The 25179-nt window shown below is 42.8% G+C and overlaps 2 protein-coding genes across 3 annotated transcripts; both read right to left on the minus strand.

Annotated features, from left to right (window-relative positions):
* Positions 1 to 10218: 10218 nt before the first annotated feature.
* On the minus strand, positions 10219 to 15386 carry macc1 (MET transcriptional regulator MACC1). Of its 2 annotated transcripts, XM_084556694.1 has the most exons (5): positions 14999 to 15386; positions 13816 to 13938; positions 11679 to 13714; positions 11379 to 11567; positions 10219 to 11287 (listed from the first exon to the last, which is right to left on the minus strand). In XM_084556694.1, exons 2-5 carry the CDS (start codon positions 13928 to 13930, stop codon positions 11084 to 11086), a joined length of 2544 nt encoding a protein of 847 aa, XP_084412820.1. In that variant the 5' UTR covers positions 13931 to 13938; positions 14999 to 15386; the 3' UTR covers positions 10219 to 11083. The 2 variants fall into 2 exon arrangements, with proteins under 2 accessions (XP_084412820.1, XP_084412821.1); XM_084556695.1 differs by having other exon boundaries at positions 13816 to 15386.
* A 5648-nt stretch (positions 15387 to 21034) lies between these two features.
* Positions 21035 to 24115, minus strand: sp8b (sp8 transcription factor b). Its single transcript, XM_084556606.1, has 2 exons — positions 24041 to 24115; positions 21035 to 23562 (listed from the first exon to the last, which is right to left on the minus strand). Exons 1-2 carry the CDS (start codon positions 24059 to 24061, stop codon positions 22228 to 22230), a joined length of 1356 nt encoding a protein of 451 aa, XP_084412732.1. The 5' UTR covers positions 24062 to 24115; the 3' UTR covers positions 21035 to 22227.
* Between the last annotated feature and the right edge of the window lie 1064 nt (positions 24116 to 25179).

The following is a 25179-nucleotide window of genomic DNA, read 5'->3' on the forward strand; positions in this document are numbered from 1 at the left end:
TAACCATTGCTTTAAGAGTGCACACAGCATTGTCAGTGAAGAGTGTTTAAACACTCAGTCCTGCTGGTAGATGACCACGCACATCATTTTTGGTTTCATGCACTTGAGTTTGAGGGATCTCGTTTCTGTGAATTCACTCGCCACGCTAATACAAAGGAATTCTGTTTGTGGTGCTCCCAACACTGAAAAATAACATTCATGAAATTCAGCAGCAGCATGTCTCCCCAGAAACAATGCTCCTATTGCCGCTGATGATCCACAGGCCTCGCTGTCAACAGATTTTATTGGAATTATTTTCTGCCAAGGAAAAAGTCCCCGTGAACCGGCGGTTACGCTGGTGTGGATGTAAATGTGAAGCGCTGACCGAGTGTTTCTTTCATTTTATTATTTGCACGTGCTGTAGAAAACAGAGCAGGCACAGCAAAAATGTGCTTCGGTACTTTATGAGCCTGTAAAGCGAAATTACCTTTAAATCAAATGTGTTAATAATCGTGTAAAATTGATATTAGATTTGCAAGCATTCACTACTGCACAGAAAACTCTTGCTGCTTCGCTTGAACCATTCCTTCTTGAAAAACTCTAACAGTAAATTAAGGCATCTGTGGAATGGACAGAGTATTTTCATAAGAGCACACCCTCATCCAAAAGTTTTTTGAAGGCGCATGCTGGGTAAGAGAAATTACTCTCAAGCTCTGCTGTCTCCTTTTATTGATATTGTGCATAACAGACTTGGCAGAGGCCGCCTTTGGCTGGAATGTCATCGGCACTGCTCCGCGTATAAAACAATAACAGAAGTGCTGGAAGTGTACTGTAACAGCGGTGTCTTTATCTTCGTCCGTGGCTGGAAGCCCGGTGAAATAGCCCTGGCAGAGCAGCAACAGGCTGGAGAGGAGCTCGCCGTGTCACATAGGCTCATGTAAGGGATGAGCATAATGTCAGTAGTCCGGTGTGGCTCTTCGCTCTAACCGCACGTGCAGCGAGGACTCCCACTGCAGCCCCGATTAATAAGGGCTCTATGAGGAGAGGGGAGGTCAAACAGAGTGCTCCAGCTGCACATGAGGATGAATGGTGTACAGGGGGATGATGATGGGCAGAGGTGTGGGGGTGGAGGGGAGTACCTGGGGAGTGATCAGGACAGAGGAGGCAGAGGAGGGTCTCTACCTAAAGCCAAAAATAACAGCAGACAGATAGATAGATGGCTAGATGGATAGATAGATAGACGGATAGATAGTTGGATTGGCAGATTTCAGTTAATTCTAAATTATGTTACTAAAGACACTCTCCTCTGAAACGCAGCTGTGCTCCCATCTCCCCAAGATTTCTGCTCACCTCTGCTCCTCCCTGTGTGTCAGTTAGAGGCGACCTGCTCCTCCTCCTCCTCCTCCTCCTCCAGTCAAACCAATCTGTCAGGACACAATAGGCTACCTCTCCAGCTATGTTGTTTTTGGAAGGGGAACCTTTCAGCCCTGCTTGTACTCCCCCTTATTTGACAGAAATTAGCCAAGAAGACACTCTTCTCTGACAGATTTATCAGCCCCTCCCTGATCTCGGGCTGAATGCAGATTTTTTTTTTACATTTTGAGTTTTCTTTCGGTCTCGGGTTGTTGTTTGCTCAAAGTCATCAGTGTGAGGGGTTGTGCAATGGTGGCCACCCAGCTCTGTTCAAGATGTGACTAATTCCTGAACTGAAAGTTTTCCGACTTTTGCTTTGATTGTCATAAATGGTAGAAGGATGTGACGGCAGAGGGACCTTTGCGAGCTTTATTCAGTCTGTCAAAGACATTACTTGTTGTGAAGTGTAGACACCTGCAGCTTATGGCAGCTCTCACCATCTGCTGGAAAGTAATAGTTGGTGAAAGGAATGTGTCCGTAACACAAGAGGAAGCAGGAGAAGTTGTTTGGTACTAGTCTACATTGGTGGACGGCACCTCAGATGCTTTTTGCAACTTAAACTTCTAGACCTCTAAATTTCAGAGTGAATTTATAGTTCGTTTTCCTCCCAAAGGCTCTCATAATGTGTAAGATTAAGGTGTTTCTGCAGCCTCTGTCATGTTTCAGATGTCTACGACATTTTAGGAATGATTAACCTCTATGTCACCTATAAAGCACTTTGAATTGCAGTAACTTAAGAAAGTTTGATAGATTGATTCGCAGTAGCAGATGGCTGCTCCACCAAACTTTATCGTCCTCCGATCTTCTCAGACTTAAACATCCATTTGAGTTAAGAACATCTCATGAATTATCCTGCGACTTCTTTTTTTTTGTATATGCGTATTTATCTTTTAAGGGGTCCAGACCTCATGTTGGGAACAAGTGCACTTAACAATCCAACTGTAAATAAAGTCGGTAAAATATCCATCATTAATAACAATGTAATCTTGCAGTAGGCGCCATTTTTCTGCAGAACTAGTCGTTCCTCTTTGAAGCACATCTTATAATTTTTCATTTAATACTTCTGTGCTAATGATCCCCACTGAAATACTTAAATTGGTATACTAGTACGTTTAGTTTGATAAAAGCAGCACAAGTTCATTGAGTTAAGCAAAGTACCACCACTTGTACTCTTGAGGCATTTAGAGAAACACTACAGAAAAGTGATCGGTAAAATGGCCTTAGATTTGACGACTGAGTCCGTCCTGGGGCTTATTTTTTAAAATGCCAAGCAGAGTAGTGAACTGCTCATTATCATGATGCTGTGCTGCAATCCTGCACATTCCCATGTCTCATTCCTAGCCCTGCTCCATCTGGTTTTTAGATTATTGAGAAGTGGGAGTGTCACGGTTGGTACATCAGACCTGTCAGCAGAGACACACTCTTTGCACCTCCCCCCCCACACCACCGTGGCACACCTGACAAAACTTCTTACTGCAACGTAGGATGTGATCACGTCAACCAAAATAAACCTCCTAACAGCGGGGAAGTGGAGCAACTGTTTGCCATCATTCCACTGGAGGCGAAGTAATCTCAGTAAATCGAGTACTTTGTTGTGGTCTGACGTGCAGATGCGGATGTTTATCAGAAAATACCGGGGTTTATTTGTGCTTTCTAATTTTCCCTAATCTTTCTCGCAATGTTCCGCCATGACGAAGCGCGGACCCAGTAAGGCTGGCTGATGGAAAAAGTGAGAGTGAGAGCATAGTGAGGTGTCCAAGGATGTGGACGGTGATTACTCACAAAGCCGCACTGAACGCTGCCAAACACAGGTTGTTATTTTATTTTTTTTCCTTGTGAGTCATGTGGTAACAGAGCTTCCTCCTTCCCAGCGGTGGTCATGGGAAGAGGCTCCAAGCAGGCTGTTAGTCAGAAGAAAGGCATTGATCTTTGGGTAACAATCGGCACCTTGTAACATACTCCACAAACATACTCCGCCAAAACTGGAGGCTCAGAAAGTTGAAGTTGTGTTCAGCCATATTCTACACTGTTATGTGTCTGTTAAATGCAACTGATCCCAGAGGAAGAAAGACGGTTGATTTATTGTACCTTGTGTTGCTGTTGAACCTAATTAATGTTAGTCCAGGTCTGACTTTAAGCCACAGTTCTGTTGTAGGGACTCCTCTGGTCAGGTTTCCTTTTCTTTGTGTATGAAGCCGGACTATGGTGCAGGTTACTCAGCACTGCTGTGCATTTAATCCTTCACCGAGCGACTAACACACCGGTGATGAATGAAGTGCAGCCTTAGAAACTGTAAACCCATGTTTTCTCAGACCTTTTCTAATTGCTGAACTTTCTCCTCTTTCACATCATCCGTTACCAAATTATTAGGGTCCGATCTGAGACGGGAGGCGGGTTCCAGGGTCCGGGACGGTGGGGGCTGGGAGACACCAGCGCTACCTTTGCGGCATGCATAAATCAGCAGGCTAATAAATTGAAAGCTAAATGACTTCTTGCCCTCGGCATATATCACGGAGGCAAACCAAATGAAGCCTTATATACCCTGGAGGACAGAGGAATGCTTCTGTTCACAGCGGTGATTTGTGCATCGCTCCCATGGCCGTTGGCTTCAGAAATCAGAGTTTGGACTCTCTTATGCTTACCCATAACAGCAGGATATGTTAGATGCATGCAGAAAATTGTTTATTAGGATGAAAAATGCTGGACATATCCCCAAGTACTCGGGGCCCTGCTGTAATCTGTCGCTGACGTTCGACAAGAGACAAATACTCTTTATAGCTAAACGCAGAAATATGAAGCAGCATGTGGGCCTTAATAAAGTGGAATAATGAGTCACTTTTTCGAGCGTTGGACGGCATCGAAACAGCTGAGTCACTTTTTTCGTCACTGTCACGTGAGATTATGTCCTGATCAGATAAAGACATAATGAGGTGTGAGATGAGTTATTTTTATCTATTTATCAAAGAGGTGTTGCTTGGCAGTGACACATCAGAGCTGACACAAATCAAGACCAGCACTCAAACCAGTCCCCCTGTCAGGACAACGGCTCCACCTGCTGGACTAAGATGTGTCAGGCTCCGTTAGACTTGTAGACGTTTCCGTTTTTGGTGAAGACAGATGCACTGTGTATACCTTTTAATGTGTCATATGTATCCCTTATATACATAATTACAGAAATATCATTAAGGACTTGTGTTGAACTATAACAATCAGCTAAAACGTTAATTATTTAGAGGGTTATGTTGGGTAGGATTGAGTTAAAGACCCTAGACGGGTTTCCAGTTGGGGCCTTTTTTTAGCACAAGGTAAAATTTGAGCTGCTGGGAAAACATGACTTTTAGCCGTCATAAGGATGAAGGGCAGAGTAGAAAACATCACTGTAACGTGATAGCCGGTCAGCATCCTCTCAGTTAGACTAAGGCATTACCAGACTAAAGTTTTTCTTGGCGGTTAACTTGGATAAGAGGTAGAAGAAACTGCAAATTCAGCGTTTTTCCCCCTCTTGCAGAAATATTATTGTGCCAGTCTTCTCTTGATCCCACCCCCTGCTCACCGGCCAGAGCAGACGGAGCGGCCGAGGTGAGCTTTGTTTGCTGAGTCTCACCCTGTCCATCGTCCTAATGGCGAACGGGATCTGTGTGGGATGCTTCTCGAAATCCTATCTGTCCTGAGATTTTAGCTTAAAAAAAAAAAAAAAGGGGGGGATCAGGAAAATGTACACGAAGTAAGCTGAACAAACATAAATCTGAACGTCGCAGCTAGTGCAAACCTCCCGTGTGCCTAGATTGATGAATCTCTAAAGGTTTAAGGGATTTGCTTGGGAAGTAAGAGTCTGGGAGCGTCTTCTGTGTCACATTTCCTTCTGTAAAAACTGCAGAGAAAGGAGACTCCATGTGCGTTGACCTTCATCAGTTAAATATTCACTAACCTAGAAGCTGAACTTGTTGGTTTTGGCATGAGTGTCACGTGACAACTGATAATTGTGTTAATGTCTAATTAGGAACATCAGTGGATCAGTCTGGAGAAGCTGTGGAGGATCTCTAGAATCTGCATGTTTGCAACTTGACTCTCTGGCTGCAAAGACTCGGACTGACGGCATTATTCATAATAAGTGACTGTTATCTGCACTCTCAAACTGCTGCTATAAAAAGCTTCCCAGAACAAAAGTGGTCACATTTCATTAGGCGCAAAGTTTACCGCCTCACTGCATCTGAAAAACGGGGACTTGAAAAGGCAATGCCTGCCGCCTCAGACCTTTTACTGTACATACTATCGGCCTGGTGCCCCTCTCTCTGTTTACCTTGACCATTGCTTTTTGCTGTTTATTATTTTGTAAGGCTCATTTGTAACTTATTTTATTTATTTATTTGATAGGGACAGTGCATATGAATGAATCTATTCAGACAGCAATGGACATAAATATGCCAGATTATAGCAACAATGCTAATTTGCATTTGCAGTCCCTAGGCAGGTAACACAAGAACATGATAAGACATAGGACAGGACAATGGATCACAATAAGAGCACATCACAAGACAATACATTACTAAGAAGATAAAAGTCAATGGTTTGCTCTCAACCACTGCTTGAGGTGAGTTTTGAAGGTTTGCAATGTGGTGGCTCTCCCTTATGGGGAGGACCCTGGTCCTGAGACCGCTGAGTCCTTTTTTTTTTTTTTTTTTTATTTAAAGAAAGTCAGACATGGGAGGTGGGGCAAGTCTGATGCAAGCGTACATTATACATGCATTAGAACACAGATCTTTACATATTGCTATCTTTATTTATTTATTTATTTGGTGGTGATGTTATTCTAAGCCCTGAACAGATCACATTATGGTCATTATAGTCTAGGCAGAATTTCTGAAAATGTGCTTATTTAAAGTGCTGGAGGCATTTTGTGATAATTTATATTATACAACATTTCTAGGGGTATTAAGGGGTGCTGAATCCAAATCTGCTGTATATGAAGCTCAAAAATGTCCCAAAATGCCTCAAAATTGAGAAATTCAAAATGGCCGCAACCGCCAGGCTGAAATCTATTTTTCAGCATATCTTTTTGACTAAACAAGGTACAAACATGAATTAAATGTGCTTTTGTAAGTTTTCCTACATGGGCAATTCAATGCCATATTCAGATTTGAGATGTAATGTGAAGAAACTGCTTAGATATGGCAAAATAGTTGTTTTTAACTATGAACTATTATTAACTAATTAATAATTAAGTTTTTATTATTAATATTATCAGGCTACTTTTACTTAGTTTGTATTTTGTTTTGAGGTAAAATGTGTCAAATGTGCTATAATTCACTCCCCAACCAAGGCCTAGTAGGTATCACCAGGATACCAACATCCCTCAGTAGATGGACACTGTCGTATAATCTGAGAACAGTCATAGCTTCTCAGACAACAGTGATGCTGAGACTGACAACAGATGATGAAGACGATGAGTACACACACACAGAGTGCACAAAGAGTAGAATGGAAAGAGATGATGTGGATGAAAGCAGAATATGTCTATCATTAAAAGAGCACGGTGTGTTTCAAGATGGTGGGGACACACTCAAGAACATAATCAATAAGGATGTGGTCACACCCCAGATTCAACAATCTCTGCTTGGTGCAGAACACCAGAACACAAATGAAAGTGTTTGTGGACAAACGTCTGTGTGAACCTCCAGATAGTGACCAGCACTTGGATCTGAAGTCACCCATTCGAAAGAACAAAGCCAAAACATTTGCCTCTTTGTATGAAGTCGTGCAACTTTCCAAGAACAAGCAAAACATCATCAAAGTGGACAGGCAGATTCTACAAAGGCTCATCACAGCTTACAGAGCAGGTCGCAAGGTAGACCTGGAAAATATTCTCCAGCATGAACTCATGCCCATCCCGCCATCTCTGGCCACAACTGCAGTCTACATTCCACCAACAAATCTGTTTTAGCAAATATACTGACCAAACATATCCAAACCCCTGCAGATGTGCCCCTTCAGGAACCCAGCTGCTTTCTTATTGATGGCCAAGCACTTGTAATGGCACTTGGGAAGCCGCCTGACATCACAACATTCGGCAACTATGCCAACAAATTTGCTGACACAGTGTTGAAGATGGCAGAGAAGTACCAGAGGGTTGATGTAGTCTTTGACAGGTACCATGACGAATCCATGAAAACAGGCACAAGAAAGAAGCGTAAACAGCGCCACCAACCAGTACGCAGAGATATTGTGAATGACTCTGTTCCACTTCCAGCAGACTGGTCGAGCTTCATGGCACTGGAAGAGAACAAAGCAGATCTCGCTCGACTACTTTCAAACCATCTGATAGAACACAGCCCAGAATATGAGCCAGTGGTTGTAGTATCAGGTGGGTTTGCTGAAGCCACCACTGTCAAGTCATCAGATCCAGAACTTGAAATCTCCTCTCTGAGTGCTGACCATGAGGAGGCTAATACACGACTGATTTTGCACTGCATCCAGGCTCCTATGGACACAATAGTCGTGTCAGCGCTTCTACTTCTAGCACATTATGAAAGAATTGGATGTACCTATCTCTACATGAAAGCCGGGACATCAAAGGATCCAAAGTATTTTCCAGTACATGACATTCGCAAGTTACTCTCTGATGATCAAGTGGACACACTCCTTGCCTTCCATGCCATCACTGGCTGTGATAGTGTGTCTCAGTTCAGTGGTCACGAAAAAAAAAACAGCCTGGCAGGTGCTCGAGCAACATCACACCGATCTTACTGGCCTTGGGAAGGGCCCTCTCACAGAAGATATTGTGAATTCAACAGAGAAATTCATCTGTAAGATGTATGGTGTGCCCGAGGTTGATACATGCAACAAAGCAAGAGTGAAGTTGTTTTGCAAAGGTCGTCCACAAGAGACTCTGCCTCCAACCTCAGATGCAGTGAAGTTTCATATCATGCGTTCACACTATCAAGCGACAATCTGGAACCAAGCTCACCTGCCACATCCTGATCTTCCTCCAGTGGGTGAAATGGGATGGCTGCACAAGGAAGGTCAATTAGTGCCACGGCTAATGTCTCTGCCACCTATGCCTAAAGCCTGCAGGGAGTTCACTTCATGTGGGTGTACCAAGGGATGCCTCAGCCAACGCTGCAGCTGCAGGTATGTGTATAGGGAATTAGCTGATGTTGATCATTGTGTACAAGAATGTACAAATATGATAGACTAGTAGAGTAGTCCAGTGTGTACTGGTTGTAATCTTTCTATTCTATTCTATTTAACCTATTCTATTCAGAAAGAGTCGCATGGAATGTATAGACGCATGCAACTGCAGGAAACTTGACAACACTTGCCAGAACATTGAAGAGGACTGCGAATAAGCTGTCACTGTAACTTCTACTGGGATATAGTTCAATGAAAATCACCATGACCCATGGATCTTCCTGCTATTCGATCTTATTTGATTGACATGTTCTTTATCACTAATGACCACCTTTTTCTCTACTTGTGTGATTTTCAAGCTGATTATTGACACTTGATCTAAATCAGGACAGGATGTTAAATTCCCCATGTGTGAAAACCTGTGAACATTTAATTAAAGTTTGTAACTTTTTGTATTTGTTTGTACATTTGACCTCAAAACAAAATACAAAGTAAGTAAATGTAGCCTGATAATATCAACAATAATAGTAGTAGTAGTAATAATAATAATAATAATAATAATAATAACTGAGTAATTATTCATAGTTAAAACAACTATTTTGCCATATCTAAGCAGTTTCTTCACATTACATCTCAAATCTGAATATGGCATTGAATTGCCCATGTAGGAAAACTTACAAAAGCACATTTAATTCATGTTTGTACCTTGTTTAGTCAAAAAGATATGCTGAAAAATAGATTTCAGCCTGGCGGTGGCGGCCATTTTGAATTTCTCAATTTTGAGGCATTTTGGGACATTTTTGAGCTTCATATACAGCAGATTTGGATTCAGCACCCCTTAATACCCCTAGAAATGTTGTATAATATAAATTATCACAAAATGCCTTCGGGGTTCTGATTTTGTGAAAATTGACCCTGTCTATTATCTGGCTTGTTTCCAGCTACAAAGAACCTGTTGACATTTAATCACTGTTAACTCCTTTTATTTCTTATCTCTGATGAATCATACGTCTAAAGCAGAGAATAAAGCAGATAATCTGACACAGAATCCGTTCTCTAAACTAACCTTCTGCCATTATCACTGAAACAGAGGACCATTGTCCTGTCTCCTAATGAAAGATGTGAAAGATGAGCACAGAGCAGCCCTGCAAAGTACAGAGGGAGCAGCAGTATTATGTAGTACAAATGTGGAATATTTGATATATTATTACTTAAATGAGCTACAAAAGAACATTTCTGTAATTTGTTTCTGGGTCAGTGAATCATTGTTTGACTTTATTATTTTTTTTACTAAAGGTTTACTAAATATAGCTTGAAACACATCTTTCACGCGTAAAAGGATTAGTAGTCCAGTATTCGATGTTTTGATTTTGTTCCTCGTCCTATCCGTCGTACTATTTTGTTTCGTCACCCCCTACGGAAAAAAAAAAACAAGCACAACTTCATGCAATCACTCTCAGCCTGGAGATTAAATCAGCTCACTCTGTCGCCTGATACCGTTTTCCTTTTTTGATTTACTTTTCCCGCGGTGCGTTCACCCAGCCAAGGGTAAAGTCACCTCAGCCTTCTGAGCTCTCTGTTTGATTGAGAACCGACACACACAATGCTCTGAGCTGAAACTAGCTTAAACAAACAGGGTAGGGAAAAGCAAACAGAAAGTCTGAGAAAATCAGTGCAAAACACTTTAGGGGTTTGTTTAAATAGCGTGATTTAACAAAAAGTAAAAGCAGTTGCATAAGCTCAAGTGGAGTTTGCGACTTGGCGTTGAAATTTCCCTCTTCGCTGGATTCCATTAAAAGGCGAAGTGATCATTCAAAATATTTATTTATATTCATATCTCATGTATTTACATTTCAATATCAAAGACTGCAACGGTGACTGAAGGCACTGCTGTACATGGCACCGCTCTAAACACTGAGGTTTCCATTTGACAGTAAAAACGTAACACTTTATACCTTATTAAATTATCTTCTTTGTGCACATCTAAAACATTACATTGCAGTATAAAAACACCACTGACATATAACACAACATCCGTATATGACACACACATAGTAGCTTCTTTATAGCTCTTTTACTGGCACAGCAAACTTTCTCCTCGGTAGATCATTTTCAGCAAACAAACGCCAAGAAGAACTTCTTAATAAGTCTAAAAGATAATGATACAAATGTTCACCAGAGTCATAAAAATGCTGCGGTTCCTCATAAAATATAAACAGAATACAGTGACTGACTTCAATACTGTAATACAAGGAAATAAAACACCATGTGATTGATACCCAAGGCTGCTGATGTCAGTCGGGTATTACTGACCTTTAAACATGAAACTGATCTACCAACATGAAAATTTACTTTAAAGACAAATCACATTTTTAGTTTTCCTCCACAGCTCATTAATTCTGAGAATATATAGTACCTGGTTGAATTTCAGAAAAAAAAACATAGCTTCTAATGCTTTCTGTACAAAATGCTACCGTATAAGAGAACTGAGAAAGCGAAGTAACACGTTCATTACTGTAACCAAAATCACCGCTCCGTTTTCCCGGGTTTGTTTGCCAAAGGCTTAGTGCTTTGAGTGGGCGGCGTCTCGAAAGACATCGAGGCAGTTCACTGTTATGAGAGCACCGGTCAGGTGCCTCCACTGTCTGGTGGCGGGGTTCTTCATTTTGTCCAGGACCAGGTGCAGATCCTGGATCATGTCCTTGTAGCTGTCTCTATAACGCAGACTCCAGGAGTACAGGAAGTCATAAGCAGGCTTCCACATTGACTGGAACAGAACAGTACGTACTTATTGATGAGATTTATAATAAATCGTGTGTATCCATTACTTGTGCGCAAATGTGTACTGTTAAACTGACCTGGGGGCAGACTTCGCCGCTCTTCCCTCGATGCGGCGCCTCGTAGCTGGTTATCTGGGCGCTGGAGAGTTTTCCCATCTTCTCGGCGAGCTCCCTCCATCGAAGTCCCAGCTCCACAGCGGTGGACAGGATGACGGTGTTCTGAATGAGCTGGGCCACAAGACTCATGGAGTCCATCTTCAGCAGGCCCTTGATGATAATAATAAACAGTATATGTATATTTAAAGGGTCTACTGGTTTGTGAGCTTGTTGTCCTGTATATTTCCAAAGTGCCTTTCATGTTACTTTCACTGTACTTACCACCATGAGTTCATGCAGGAACTTTTTCCTGCTCTTCCCGGTGTGGCAGTCTTCCTTGAGCTTTTCCAGAACGCAGGCCACCTTATCGGCCTCAGTTTCAGCGCACCTCCGTGTGATCGTGTCCAGAGACAAGTTTTTGTACCCTAGAGCATTGGCAAAACCTCTCCAGCTGGTTACGTGTTCAGTGACCATCGTCTGGATAGCAGAGTACATGTACGTAAGCTTCCTGAAGGGCAGCGTCATGTTGTCCAAGAGGACCTCTGTGGTGATCTGAATGCCGGTGAAGTCGATCACCTGGTCCTTTGTTATGAGTTTGATGTTCTTGCAGTGAACCAAACCAGTCCTCCCTCTCAAGAATCCGATGTACCACTCCTTTACTTTGAGGTTACCCACTGACCTAACAGTCTCTCTGGAAATGATAGCCACTGTGTCACCTTTAAAGTACTCCAGAAGGTATTCTACCCGAGGCTGACGGAGCACTGACTTCAGAGCTACACCGTACCACTGCACGTTCACGGTCTTGTCTGTGAATTTGGGCAAATCTGGAACACTCTCTTCAGGAATAGGCGACGTTTTCGCCATTTCAATCCTCCTTTCCATCTGCCTCGCCACCCGCTTTTCTGATCTAATGGGTGCCGCAGGTGGGGAAGGCACCTGGAAGTGTGCAACGGTCGATGTGTTTGATTCCTTCACATTGACATCTAATTTAAAAGGAGTCATTTCTGCACTGCCAGAACAAGATAATGCAACCGGCAGGTGCAGAACTGTCCCTATTTTAAGCTGACTTTGCCGCACTTCTTTCAGTTTGTCCTCGGGTTTGATTTTAAACACGGACCCGGTGATGCCAACTCCAACGTGCAGGTCATCCAGCCGGTCCGGTTTAAACCTGTGCTTTCCCCAGAGTTGCAGCACAAGAGGAGGCAGGTTTTTGTTGCCTCTGCAGATATCTGAAAATGGAAGCTTTGGTGGAACGTCATCATGACAGCAGACAACTATTACAACCTTGAATGATGGATGGATGTACCTGGGGCCATAAACCGCTACAGTAATTTGTCGGTCAAGGTAATCCCAGATTGATGTAGCAGGACTCTGCAGTGCAGACGCCTCTGCGACTGCGATGACATAAAAATGTGTCTTCAGGTCTTGGAGCTTCATCTGCATCTTCTTGTTGTTAATGTAACAGTCGCTCGTTTTGAGATAAGGCCCATCTCTTTTGTTGGACACCAGACCAGACATAGTGGTCATTACCTGACTTAAAGGGTCTTTCTTCACCTCTCCTGACAGTTTCATCTCCAGAGACAGACACTCTTTCGTGTTGATATTACTGAGAACCACCTCAAGAAGTGGACTCATGGTTGTCACGTAGTTGTTGTTGAGTCCAGGCGGAGGGTCTAGCATTGCTTTCAATGTAACTTCCTGGACTTCTCCAGGAGGAACATGTCCTTTTGGGATATGGAGGCTAATTTCTGATTCATGCAACTGTACGGAGCCTCCAGCGTGACCAATCTTACTGATAACTTGAAAGTTTGTGGCCTGGGTCTGAGCCCATCCGGGGCTCTTGCTTATCAGGTTTAAGTCCAGGCATGAGCGCGTTAACTGCCTGTGGCTCAGCCAGGCCATCTTATAGGCCTCTCTGTCATTCTTTAGCCACTCAAAGTCCGGGTTCAGCACCGTCCCGGGTGGGCTGAAACTGTTTTCCCGTTTTGGCACCTTTCTCTCCAGATCACCCAGGATGTCTGAAGCACTCCTCCACCTCCCGGACTTGTTGCTGACTTTGTGCTTGTTTTCCAAAAACTTCCCGACGTTGCCTTCATCTGAAGACGTACTGTAGGCATCGTCATTGCTACTGTCCAAATGCTTTTTATGATCTTGTTTCACATCTGATGTGTCAGGAATATGTTTGTCCGTGCTGCCGTGGACAATGTCGTCCAAAAAAGGGTTTGATGCAGAGAGTTTGTTCCAAAAGGGATTCTTTTCTTGAGATGAAGTTGACACTTCTGGCTGTAAAAGCGGCCACTCTGAGTTCTGCGGCACTCCTGGCAAAGTGATAAAGAGTTTGGTTAGAATGTCTGCTAACATCATGAGCAGGTTTCCAGCTGCTCGTGCTGGATTTTTTTATATACATATATATTTTTACCATTCAAGTTGTTGCTGGTTGTGTCATTGTCACTCAGATCAATCAGTGTGCCTTCAGATTTACTCCGCATGAGACTCCCAACACGTCGGAACGACCGAGTTCTTCCAGCTGCCATATTTTGATCTGTAAATATCAAAACTATATTGGTTTAATCTCTCACTTTTCTCATTGTACTTGTCTGGAATAAGAGTGCAGAATAACTTCATCAAAAGAAAATGAATCAGCAGACATTTTATGAAGAGTTTATGCCTTTAAATATCCGTTATTTGAAACTTGATAATACTTAGGAGTGGAGTCTTTCTCAAACAAAACAAGAAACTCATTTTTTTCCACCTCCAGTACATAGAACAATAAAATAATTAGCAGATGCATTGTTTCATGTAAACAGTAGCAGCATACACATACTAATCTTTGAGAATGGATTTATGATTGCAGTGACAGGTGACAATACACAATGGCAGTCTTGCAAGTGAAGTTATTGTCCCGTCCCGAGCACAATGGCCCTCAGGGTTTCTGCAGAGCTTCTGTTTGTTACCGGAAACTGTTCCAAACCAGAGAATAAAGCCTGAACTCTTCGGTCTGTCACTTGTTGGCGTAAAATGACACTACCCATTCAAGACTTGTCACAGTGAGTCAGTCATTAATAATGTGGTTTCTTACACCAGTGCACAAAAACAGGTTGGTCTTGTCAAGCCTACGGCACACTAGTCAGTTCTCTCCGAGCTTCTTGCTGTGTTCAGTGTCACTGAACTATGACAGTAAAAAAGTCTCTTCTGATCAAATACTGAATGGAAGATTTACTTGATGCGCACTGTACTGCTTTTCCTCTACTATACTACCCCTGTTCGGCAACACGCGTACAACAATAATCATAAACAATAATAAACGCGTTTTTTTTTAGTATTTGGTCGACTACAAAAGTTTTCAAACAAATCCTACCTTCATGAATAATCCAAACAAAGCAAAGCAAACACTTAGAAGCAGAGAGTCTGACTTACAATCCCTCCTGCTTCACTCGCCACAGCTATAACACACGCCAGTATCAGTGTCCGAACAGGTGCACACCGAGTCGTTACATGTTAATAAACCGTTTCCTTGTGCGCAACTTCCTATTGTCAAAATCGAGAGCGGAAAAAAATAACGTCTACCGTGAGCCAACGAAAGCCTTAAAGTTTGATCTCACCGTCAGCATGAGATGTTTGTAGATTATCTCCGGCGCGTTGGCAGAGAAAGAGGCCGATCCACTATCATTTACACCTCTGATTTTTTTCTAGGGCGTACCTGTGCGTAGAGCACTCTCTCTCATGTTACTGCCTTTCTCTGTTACTGTGTTTGCTCTGCGGCACGGAGCATTTTGGGACTGGAAGTTTCAATTAATACAGGAACTCCGGGGGAGGAGTGGCCTCTCTTGAGGAGGGTGACTACATTACCCAGGATGCCACCGCCTGTTTACGCATGAGGCTTGCAACACCTGAAGCAACCGAGCGATACCTGTGGTTTCGACAGGAGTGCGTTGATAAGCTGAAAAGCCTACCGAAATATGCCATGAGTCATGTTTACTCCTGCTGCTGTGACGACTGAGGCGCACAAACGCTTAATTCAGCCTAATGATAGATATATTAGTTAGTCTTTATCTTCTTACACCGATTCAAGGTGTGAAGGCCACGCAGCTTTAGGAAACTGTGGCAACGGAAGCAGGTGCATATGGGACTGTTTCAGTTTATCAATGAAGCAAGTAAACCAAACAAAAGAAAGAAATATGTGAAAACGTTTTCTTTCTTCTTGTCCAGGCTCGTATTTGCTTCTAAACCTATGCAGGGCTTTCAATTGATCCCCTCTGTCATTGTCAGGGCAAAGTTTGAGTGCCTTTAGATCAAAGTCAAGGTGAACTTAAAGGTTAATCTCATCAAGGACACAAGCCGTGCTATCTGTCCCAACAGGTTACGCATACGATGAATGCCTGAATAGATCACTAACACTGGCTAATTACAGAAATAATATAGGAGGGAACCAGTGTAACTGTGGAGTTAACCGCTTACATGTGTGTGAAAAGCTAAAACTTCACATTTCTTTAGGAAAGGCTGTCTTTATATTTGTATCCCAGACGCTGTCTTTGTTTTGTTCCTTCTGAACTGCTCCCTGGACGTAAGCCCTTTCTTTCACAGGCATTTCTGGAGGAATGCAACTAAGCACACTTGAGTAGATTATGAATTTTGAAGCAAATATGTGGACCGGCTGCCGTAGCTGAGAGTTTAGCGTGGCTTAATAACGTCCCCGGCAACAGGAGTGATCACGTTGTGTTGATTTCGTTTTGTTTTTTGCGACCCGAATGCCCCGCTGGATCCTGTTCTGTGCGCGCCGAATACTGGTGTCAGCTAAATCTACGCTCCAACAGAACACAGCTGCAATCATTTTGTCATCAGCAGAGAGCAGGATAACTCTGTATCAAATATGTGAGGCAGAGGACAGAGCTCTGAGCGAATTCTCCCATGAGGCTATTTGGGGAACTTCAGTGGGTTGCACGCTCTGCTTTTCTTCTCTGTGAGAAAATCTGACAAAAAAAAAAAAAAAAGGAGGTCAAACTAACAATGAATGCATCCTTTAAACAAGCACTGTTTGTGTATTTAAAGCCTATTAGTCTTCTTCACAATGCATGTTCCTCGTCATGTTAGAATGGCATCTGTGGCATCTTAAGTAAAGAAGTCAGAAAGTATTGAAAGACACATTGTAAGTTTGCATCCAGCGTTAGATTTGATCACAAGGAGAAACCACAGACTAACCCTGGCTTCTCCGTTTTAGTGGGTCGTCAGAGTAGGAAAACCACAAATGACAAAATAAACAAACAAATCCATTTAGCTTCTTGACCTCCTCAGACCCGGTGCTGGTATTTTCTGGCTCGCTGCCACGTTGCAATGATTCACTGGGACACTTTGCAGCCACTGCAAATGTTACAGACACTGCAGTCACGGCTTTTGCTTGTCATAGCAGGACGCGCAGACGTAATTGTTAACATTAGATGGCCTGCATTCCATTTCGATGAGCTAATCTCAGGGTTTGTGCATGTTTACTCTAGGCCATGGCTTACATGAACTCTTAATGGCACAGATGATTAGGAAAATAGGTTTTACCTGCGCTTTTCCCACAGCCAAATGGACTATAACATGTATTATGACGATGATAAGGCAAATATCAATCAAATGTGGCCATTATATTTTACTTCATAAGCTCTGATCCACCGGTATGATAGACAGTAGCAGTGCAAACACGTGGTGGAGCTCTTTGTACTTGCATTGTGTAGATACACCAATGTGAGTCGGCTGTGTGTCGTCTGTGAGGCAGATCTTCAGCAGCGTTGACATTTTTGCCACATCTCGTTTCCTCTTTCACTCGAACAGTCTTCTGTTTTGTGCAGCTCAGTGCGATTGCTATATATCTAATAATGAACTGTTGGTATCAAACTACTGTAGGACTGTTTTGTAGGCGTACACTGGCAAACAATAAACAAGGAAACTGAATTCAAGAATCAAAGTCAGAGGACGCTTGGAAAAAGGTTTCTGACGCTTACATCATTTTGCCACTTGATGGAGCCATTTCTCTACTTGAAGTGGGCAGATGTTTATTATTTTTTCTTAAAGTGGATTGAGATTGATTTAGTCTATTTCAGGTTTCTGCCAATCCCAGAAAAACAATGATTTGTTTAACTGGAAAGCAAATCTGTGAGTCTGAACATCTGGGCCTAAATGAAACTGACTGTAGAGTTTATACTTCATGTATGGACTGATGAAATAAACACCTACATGTGTGAAAAGCTCTGATTAAGCCGCATTAAAACTTTTCCATGGACAGCGATTGCTATGCATTAACAGCAGTGGCTAAATGGAAGCTGGTTAATGCCTTTGCACTGTTTTGACACGTCGTTACAGAGATGCAGGCTCAGATCAGAACTGTCATGGCTTTATTTTCTCACTGAAGAAATCACTGCTGCGTTCTTAGATGGAATCATGGATGCATTTAAGGTTAAGGCCTCAGGGATTTTAATTTCTTAGAAAAAAGCGCAAGTGCATTTTATTCACTCTTGCAATGATATCATATGATATTCCACTCACAGATCAGAAACACCACCTGAGACTTGTATGAATCTGAATTGCATTGTATAAGGGCAGCCCTGTCAGCGTTACAGCAATTACTGTTAGTTATTTTGACTCACCCCTGAACCTCGTCAAATTGCCTTTCCCGGGAGGTTGGGTGGTTTGATGACAATTGCAGGGCGGTTGGTGGCTTTAACCACAGAATTGGCCACAGACGCATCATCAGTGAAAGGCGTCACTACAACACTATTACACTGAGATGTAGTTGTATTTAGTTGTATCAGTAGCAGCACAGGTTCTTCTTTAAAGCCATGAATTCAAGATGATTATTTACCTGAGTTCATTAAGCAGAACGCAACCTCAGAACCATCGATACATGCCAGTTTGATCCAGTTAGGGCATAATATTATTTCTTTCCTGTTTTCTAGGTGACTGGATCAAAGCTGAACTTGGCTGCCAGCGCGCTGTGTGCTCTGACCATGGCTGTTATTGTGGCCTTCATCCACAGTTGGCAGCTCACCCTCCTCATCCTGGCAAGCGCGCACTTCCTGAGGCCAGCTTCATTTAAATGAGGCCAGCGGTGGGACATTCCTCCGAGGACCGAGTGATGCTGCAGCAGGGTGTGAAGGTGCTAATGGTATGACAACACAAATCTGTGCACTCTCAAACTGAAATGGGTCCTTTATGTATGTGGTAACTCAAGTACTACATTGTCAAATTAAGCCCTAAAATGTATTTTCCAATTTTAAAACTACCTACTATTCCGTTATTTTGAATTCAGGTCTTTAATTCAGTCTACACTGGAAATACACAGTGTTTTCTTTAAAACTAAATCTTAAATTAGCCTGAATGAAATTAATAACTATGCTAAAACTTAAAGAGGAAACTTTACTGCATAACTAAATATTCATTCTTCCCCCTGCAGTCTATTTACCAAAACAAATGAAACTGCAAGAAAATCTGAAGTATATAGACTGCTAATCAAAAACCTTTCAGCTTATTCTCTTAAAGCTGAAGTAATTGAACTGGAGCTCTTAGGAGTCTGCCTTCCACAGATGGCATTAAAACTCTTCTACAGATCTTAGATGTCTCCACATTTAAATCCCAGATGTCAGCGCTTTTGTGACCCAGCGAGGGCAATATATCACATCTGCTCCCCCGTTTTTATATTTTTAACACCTGATCTTGGTTTGATTTCATTCTGCGCAATTTTCTCCTAGACTAGAGAGAGAAGTAGCACCAGCTGCAACTTCATTCTTCTGCATGTGTGCATACGTCCCAAACTTTAGTGTGAGTGAGAAATGAGGATGGGAAAAAAAAAAAAGAGTTAAATATATTATTGTGAATCTGTTTCAGAAATTCCAACAAAAAGTTTGGAACCTGTCCGTGATGGGTTCAGAGAATATCCACTGTGCTGATGACATGTGCACGACTAAATGAGGCCTCCTTGGTGAGTGTAAGTACCTTCGGTCTAATTTATACTTTGCTCACTTCAGACTTGTTTAAAACCATTACCAGAGTCGTGGTAGAGTGGTACAGATTTCTCACCAACACCTGTGGCACTGCATGTCATCCAGAATTCAAGTGTGATAGACCAGGTGGGTGAACTGGAGACATGTGGCACCTCCATGCTCTCTTTACTCATGCTTATGTCTCATAGTGTAGAAACACGAACACCGTGGTTCGCCCCATGTGTTGGTCTGTGCAGAAATTAAAGTTTTCAGTCCTGCATCAACAGTTAAAAAAAGCGGTTTATGCACCACCACGGATCAGGATGCATCTTTAAATTCCTGTTGATTGAACGGAAAGCGCTAGATGGCGCTACGGAGCTGCACATGAAAGGCCGCGTAGCAGAAGTTAGGAGGTTCACGACTTAAGTTTCGTCCTCGCGGTGAGCAAAAGAAAAGAAAACACGAGAAGTTGAAATAATTCAGTAGATCTAATGTTTTCCAAGCACATAAGTTTGTTTTGTAGCAAATGAGATGCATTTGACATCAGGTGATGGATGTGGCATCAGTGCGCACACTGTCACATGAGACCGGCTGCGCAAATGTGAACGTTAAACTCAGAAACAAGGGGAAAAAGGTAAATAAACTGGAAAAAAATGTGATATTATGTCAGTTGTGATGACAGAAAAATGCCCAATCCTTTCTTCTAAATGGAGGAAAGCTCAAGTGTGTGTCCTGGGATAAGACTGTTAGTCCAAATATACACGGTTGGAAAGGAAAAGTGTAGATAAATAAGTTGTTTTCTAATAAAAGGCTGTGGATATTTATTGCGCTTTCTGTAAAATTTCTATTGGTCATCTTGAATTTAAGTATTAGCCAAATACTTTTTTCACTTATTCCCAGTGGAATTAAATCCAGCCTAAAGTTGAACCTAAATACTCCTCTGCCGCGGATCTATCTTCCATTAAATTGTTCACATCCTACTCTTTAAATATTTACAGACTGCTATAAATAATGTAGGCATTTTTATATCACCAAATAATAAACCAACAGCGCGTTCTCTAACAACTCCATTTAAAATGTGCGAGAATGAGAAACGGTCCGCTGAGCGCAGGAAAGTTTCGTTACAGAGAAATGTGGGAAAAGTATATATATTTTTCGTAATATTTGTGGGAAAATAAAATGGAGAAAGTACAAATTACAATAAGTCTCGTTTGAAATATTGCTAACATTGCAAGGTATTTACCACAGGGTGATTAACTAATAATAAAACTGTGGTTTGGCTTCGTCCCCTGAGAGGTTTGAGCTTTCTGTGCGCAACAGAAGCAGACATAAAGAGAGGAATGAAATTCAAAATTAAATGAAAACTTTGTCTCATCTTTTCAAGGCAGATTCTTAATGTAACTGCGCAATTTTATTTTTGAAATTTAAAATAATTTCTGGTTGAGGTCCTGCAGGCCCTTTATTCCACACTGGCCTGAAACCCCTGTAAAAAAAAAAAATACACACCACCGTAAACCACAGCCTGGGCACTGCTTTAAATAAAATAGGCTACACCTCATATGTTCTAACATTTAATATTAAACACGAGGCGAGTGTAATCATTTCAAACTTTCTGGTGCTGTGTCAAAAAGGCGTCCCGTCGACTCAACAATCAAACAAACCGAGTCGATCAACTACGTCTGAATTCATACTGACTTTATTGAGTGGCTTAAATAAAAAGCCATTCTCGGAGAGAGAAAGAAAGAGAGAGAGAGAGAAAGAGAGAGAGGGAGAGAGAGAGAGAGGGGGAAAAAATATCATTGTAAAATTAAAAATCACTTTACAACATGCTTACTTAAATTAAAATGAGCGGGTAAAACAGTAAATGATTTCCAAAACCTTACAAATAAATTCAAAGTGCGCCTAATGATAGACCCCTAAATACAAGAAAACTCGTGGTTAAATAGAACTCCCCACAATACATTTCATATCATGTCAAAGAAAAATCCAAGTACATTTTTTTCCGTATATTTTCAAATATTTACTAGAGTCCATATACAACTAGAAATACCTATACAAAATCGTCTCCTGGACAAATACATTGCTCACCTTTACAATGGGCTGTAATTATTCTAACCTACATTTCTCAGTTATGTACAACACATTTTTTTTTTTTTTTTTTTTGCAGCGAAGTTAAAGTGTCAGTTTAACCTCGGCTGGCCTACTTACAAACTTGGCGCACATATAGGCTCGTGGAGTGAATAGCAATATGTGATATAAACCTACACCTGCTCTTCCATTATCAAAGGACTGGGATTAGACTGATATAATGAAAATCTCTTCTCGTCCCACATCTCGCCATACTACACCACAGGTATTTGTTCCTACCGAGCAGTCCATCCACAGTGACAAAAGCAGTCCCTCCTGCTCGATAATAAAGTGCCAGTGTTTGGTTTCGAACAATATGTAGGCCATGACAGTAGCACAACTTTTGCAGGCCTTGTTTTTTTTTTTTGTATGTTTTCTTCCTGCTTTTTGTATATAGTGGGAAATAAAACATCAGGCGTATTCAGGATCGGGCTGCAGAGAAAATAAAAAGTTTCACTTGTGCCTTGCTCCAATGTGTGTCACAAGAACTTGATTACACTTTCACACCGCGGATGTATTAATGAGATTTTTTTTTTTGATGGTACAGCTAGGAAATTATGCAATTAGTAGTCTTAAACACTTGGAAAATATCAAAGAAACGTATATAGGCCTATTTTTCTCATTAAATGACAACACTCAGGACGAAGCATTTCTCATACACCAAAGTATGTCCACTTTCATGTCCACCTCGGACTCTTTCATCGCAACACTGTGTATCGCAGTTTTTACTTCACTGTGTGGGAGTTTTAGAGGCCGTTTAAGCCCACTCCTTGGGCTGACTCAGTCGGGTGCAACAGGTCTGGGGAATGGCACGGAGGGCTTCCCGGCGCACTGTGCTCGCTGTCGGTATCACTCCCCCTCTTCCCTCCGCTGCCCCCGGAGCCGGAGCCCGCGGATCCCCCGGCGCTGTGAGTCTTTACGTGTTTACTCAGGTGATCGCTACGCATAAATCTCTTGTTGCACACCGGACACGCGAATCGTTTCTCCCCGGTGTGCGTGCGTAAATGTCGCTGGAGCTCGTCCGAGCGCGTGAACCTCTTCCCGCAAAACAGCCAGTTGCACACAAACGGCCTCTCGCCGGTGTGCCACCTCAAATGCGCCTTTAGGTGCGACGTCTTCCCGTAAACCTTCCCACAGCCGGGGATGTGACAGCTGTGGAGACCCTTTCTCCGGAGGCTGGCGCCCGCCGGTCCCAGTCTCTCCGCCTCCTGGCAGTTAGGACAGTCGCAGGTGGCTCTGCCCGAGTACCGTCGGGCAGATGACCTCGGAGACCCCGCTAAAGATGCAGGTGGACCCCCGGAGAGCATAGTCCCACCTGCCCCTGTTAACGGAGAGGGGCTTGTGTCCGGATAAGAAGATAGCGGTTTGAAACCGTCCATCAGGTGTTGGCCGGTTGTCAACAGGTGTGGAGAGGGACTTGCACTGAAAGCAGAGTGACTTAAACTCGAGTAATCAGAATTATATCCGCCCAGAGGAGAGTGCAACGATGTCTGGAGTCCACCGGAATGTAAGGACGTTTGTAGTGCTGCTCCATTAGGGTTCTGAACGTCAATCCACCCCGCTCCCATATCCCACCACGCAGAGGCTCCGGTGGTACCAACTTCTCCTGTGGGGATACCGGGATGAGACGATTTGAACCAGGACTCGTACGGATGCGCAACGCTCATCCTCGGATAGATGCCCTGGAGACTGTCCACTGACGTGTGCACCTTTGAGATGAAAACCGGCTGGTGGTTGGGCTCTTGAGAGCTGCTCGAAACAGAGGCTTGGAACACAGAATAATCGTTTCCAAAGTGTGGACTAGGCGAGGTCCCAGATGTGAGGGAAAAGGCACTGGATCCGGGGGAGCTGTTGCTGCCGAAAGAGTCCGAGATGCCAGCTCCATTGCGGGATACCCCGAAGCCGGACAGGCCGGATCCGAGGCTGCAGCTGCTCGCGGCGGCTCTTTTCCACGGGTGGAAGCCTTTTCCAAACGACGAGGAGTTATCCGAAACTGCCGATGGTGAAGGGCTCGGACTCCCTATTTTGTTGCATGTTGCAGCTAACATGGCTAAAGGAGTCGATCCTAACCTCGGCTCCTCCTGAAAGGACAAGAAATAATCTGTAAGTGGCTGTTCAGTCTAACAAGTTTAACAGGTAAATTGCAGACATTTTTTACGCAGCATTTCAGGTCGGAGGAGAAGGTTAAAAATAGAAATTGTTTCCCCAGTTTGAGTAGACAATAATAATTGTCTTTCTGTGGAAAGTTTTGGAAATCATCACAGTAGTTTACCAACACTTCCTACCTGGAGAAACAGGAAGCAGACAAGTGAAATGCGACAGAAGGCGCTTACAAATGCATGCCAAACAGGACACCAAGGAAAACATGCGCGTTTGGGAGCACCAGCACAAACTTATCCCCGGTCTACAGAGCCTCGGCTTTCTCACACGAAGCGCCTGCTGAAAATATAACCAACGCACTGGCTTCGCGGCTACTTTGCGGCCGCAGTAAGTTTAATCCCCCTCCGCAGGACAATGACAAGAACTAATTAAACCAGTAAGAAAGTCCTTTAGACTCACCCCTAGAAGTGAAGTTGCCATCACACAAAAACACTGCCCTCCTCAGAGGATCTTTTTATATTTATGAATCAGAGCACTGTTTTTTTAGAGGTGTGCAATACAATGATGTGTTCCGCCCATTCTTCCACAATTGTAGGCTCCTCTCCGGCTTTGAAGTGCCGCTGTGACACGGGCGACCAATCAGCGGCTCCGTCCCTCCGCACTGCCGCACACCACCGTGAGGTCATCAATAGAGCGCCTCAGACAGCTCTCCACCCTCCTCCAGCCCCCCGCCGCCCCCTCCATAATAAAAGACAGCGGAAGGAAGGTAAAGTTAAATGAGAGTGAATTAGGAAGGAGGAATTAGGGGGCCACTTATTGAAATTTTACAGAACATCACATTCCATAAATTTAAAGAAGGAGGAAGGATGAGTTCGGGGAGCGGTGATGTAGGATTGTGGTTGTCAGGTTATACCTCATAACAGCTACAGATACAGTAAATAAACTCCTCTGGAAGTACTATTCAAATAGTCTCGTTTGTTCTTTTGCGCAAATATTTGCAACTTTATCCTGCGCATGTGTGAACTCACAGGTCTCAGTGCGCTCTATCTCAACTCTGTCTTAAGGTTTTTAAAATATGCGAGTGTTTTTACCTAAACTTTTTTTTATTTTATTTTTTTTTTTTTGCATCATCAGAAAATTATTCTGACTCCGGCATAATTTACCCCGCGGTTTTTTGCACGTTTTAACTTCACCTCAAGAGTTAATATACACAAACTATTACGCAGCGCACAGAGGCCGCATTGTTCTGTCCGTGGACCTATATTGCGTCGTCTCAAACTTTCACATTACTGTAATTGTGTTCAATTATCTTGACAGTTTTGATTAAAACTCCTGGCGCATTCCGGGGGAAGATTATTCATGTCACCATAAACGGCTCACGAGGAAGATGAGGGGTCGACGTGGTTGACTTTTGGAAATATTTACTGCCTTGAAATTCAAAAATGTAGATTTTTCTTTTCAGGGGGTTATTGGCAATATGCGTAATGTTGCAGGTTAACTGAAATAATTTATTAAAGTAAGTGATTGCACAGTGTGTCTGGGAATAAAATGATAAGCTGGTTACGCCGAACAGGTTCATCACTTAGCGCACTGGCATT

Source organism: Chelon labrosus (genome assembly GCF_963514085.1).
Source record: "Chelon labrosus genome assembly, chromosome: 12".
Classification (NCBI taxonomy): domain Eukaryota; kingdom Metazoa; phylum Chordata; class Actinopteri; order Mugiliformes; family Mugilidae; genus Chelon; species Chelon labrosus.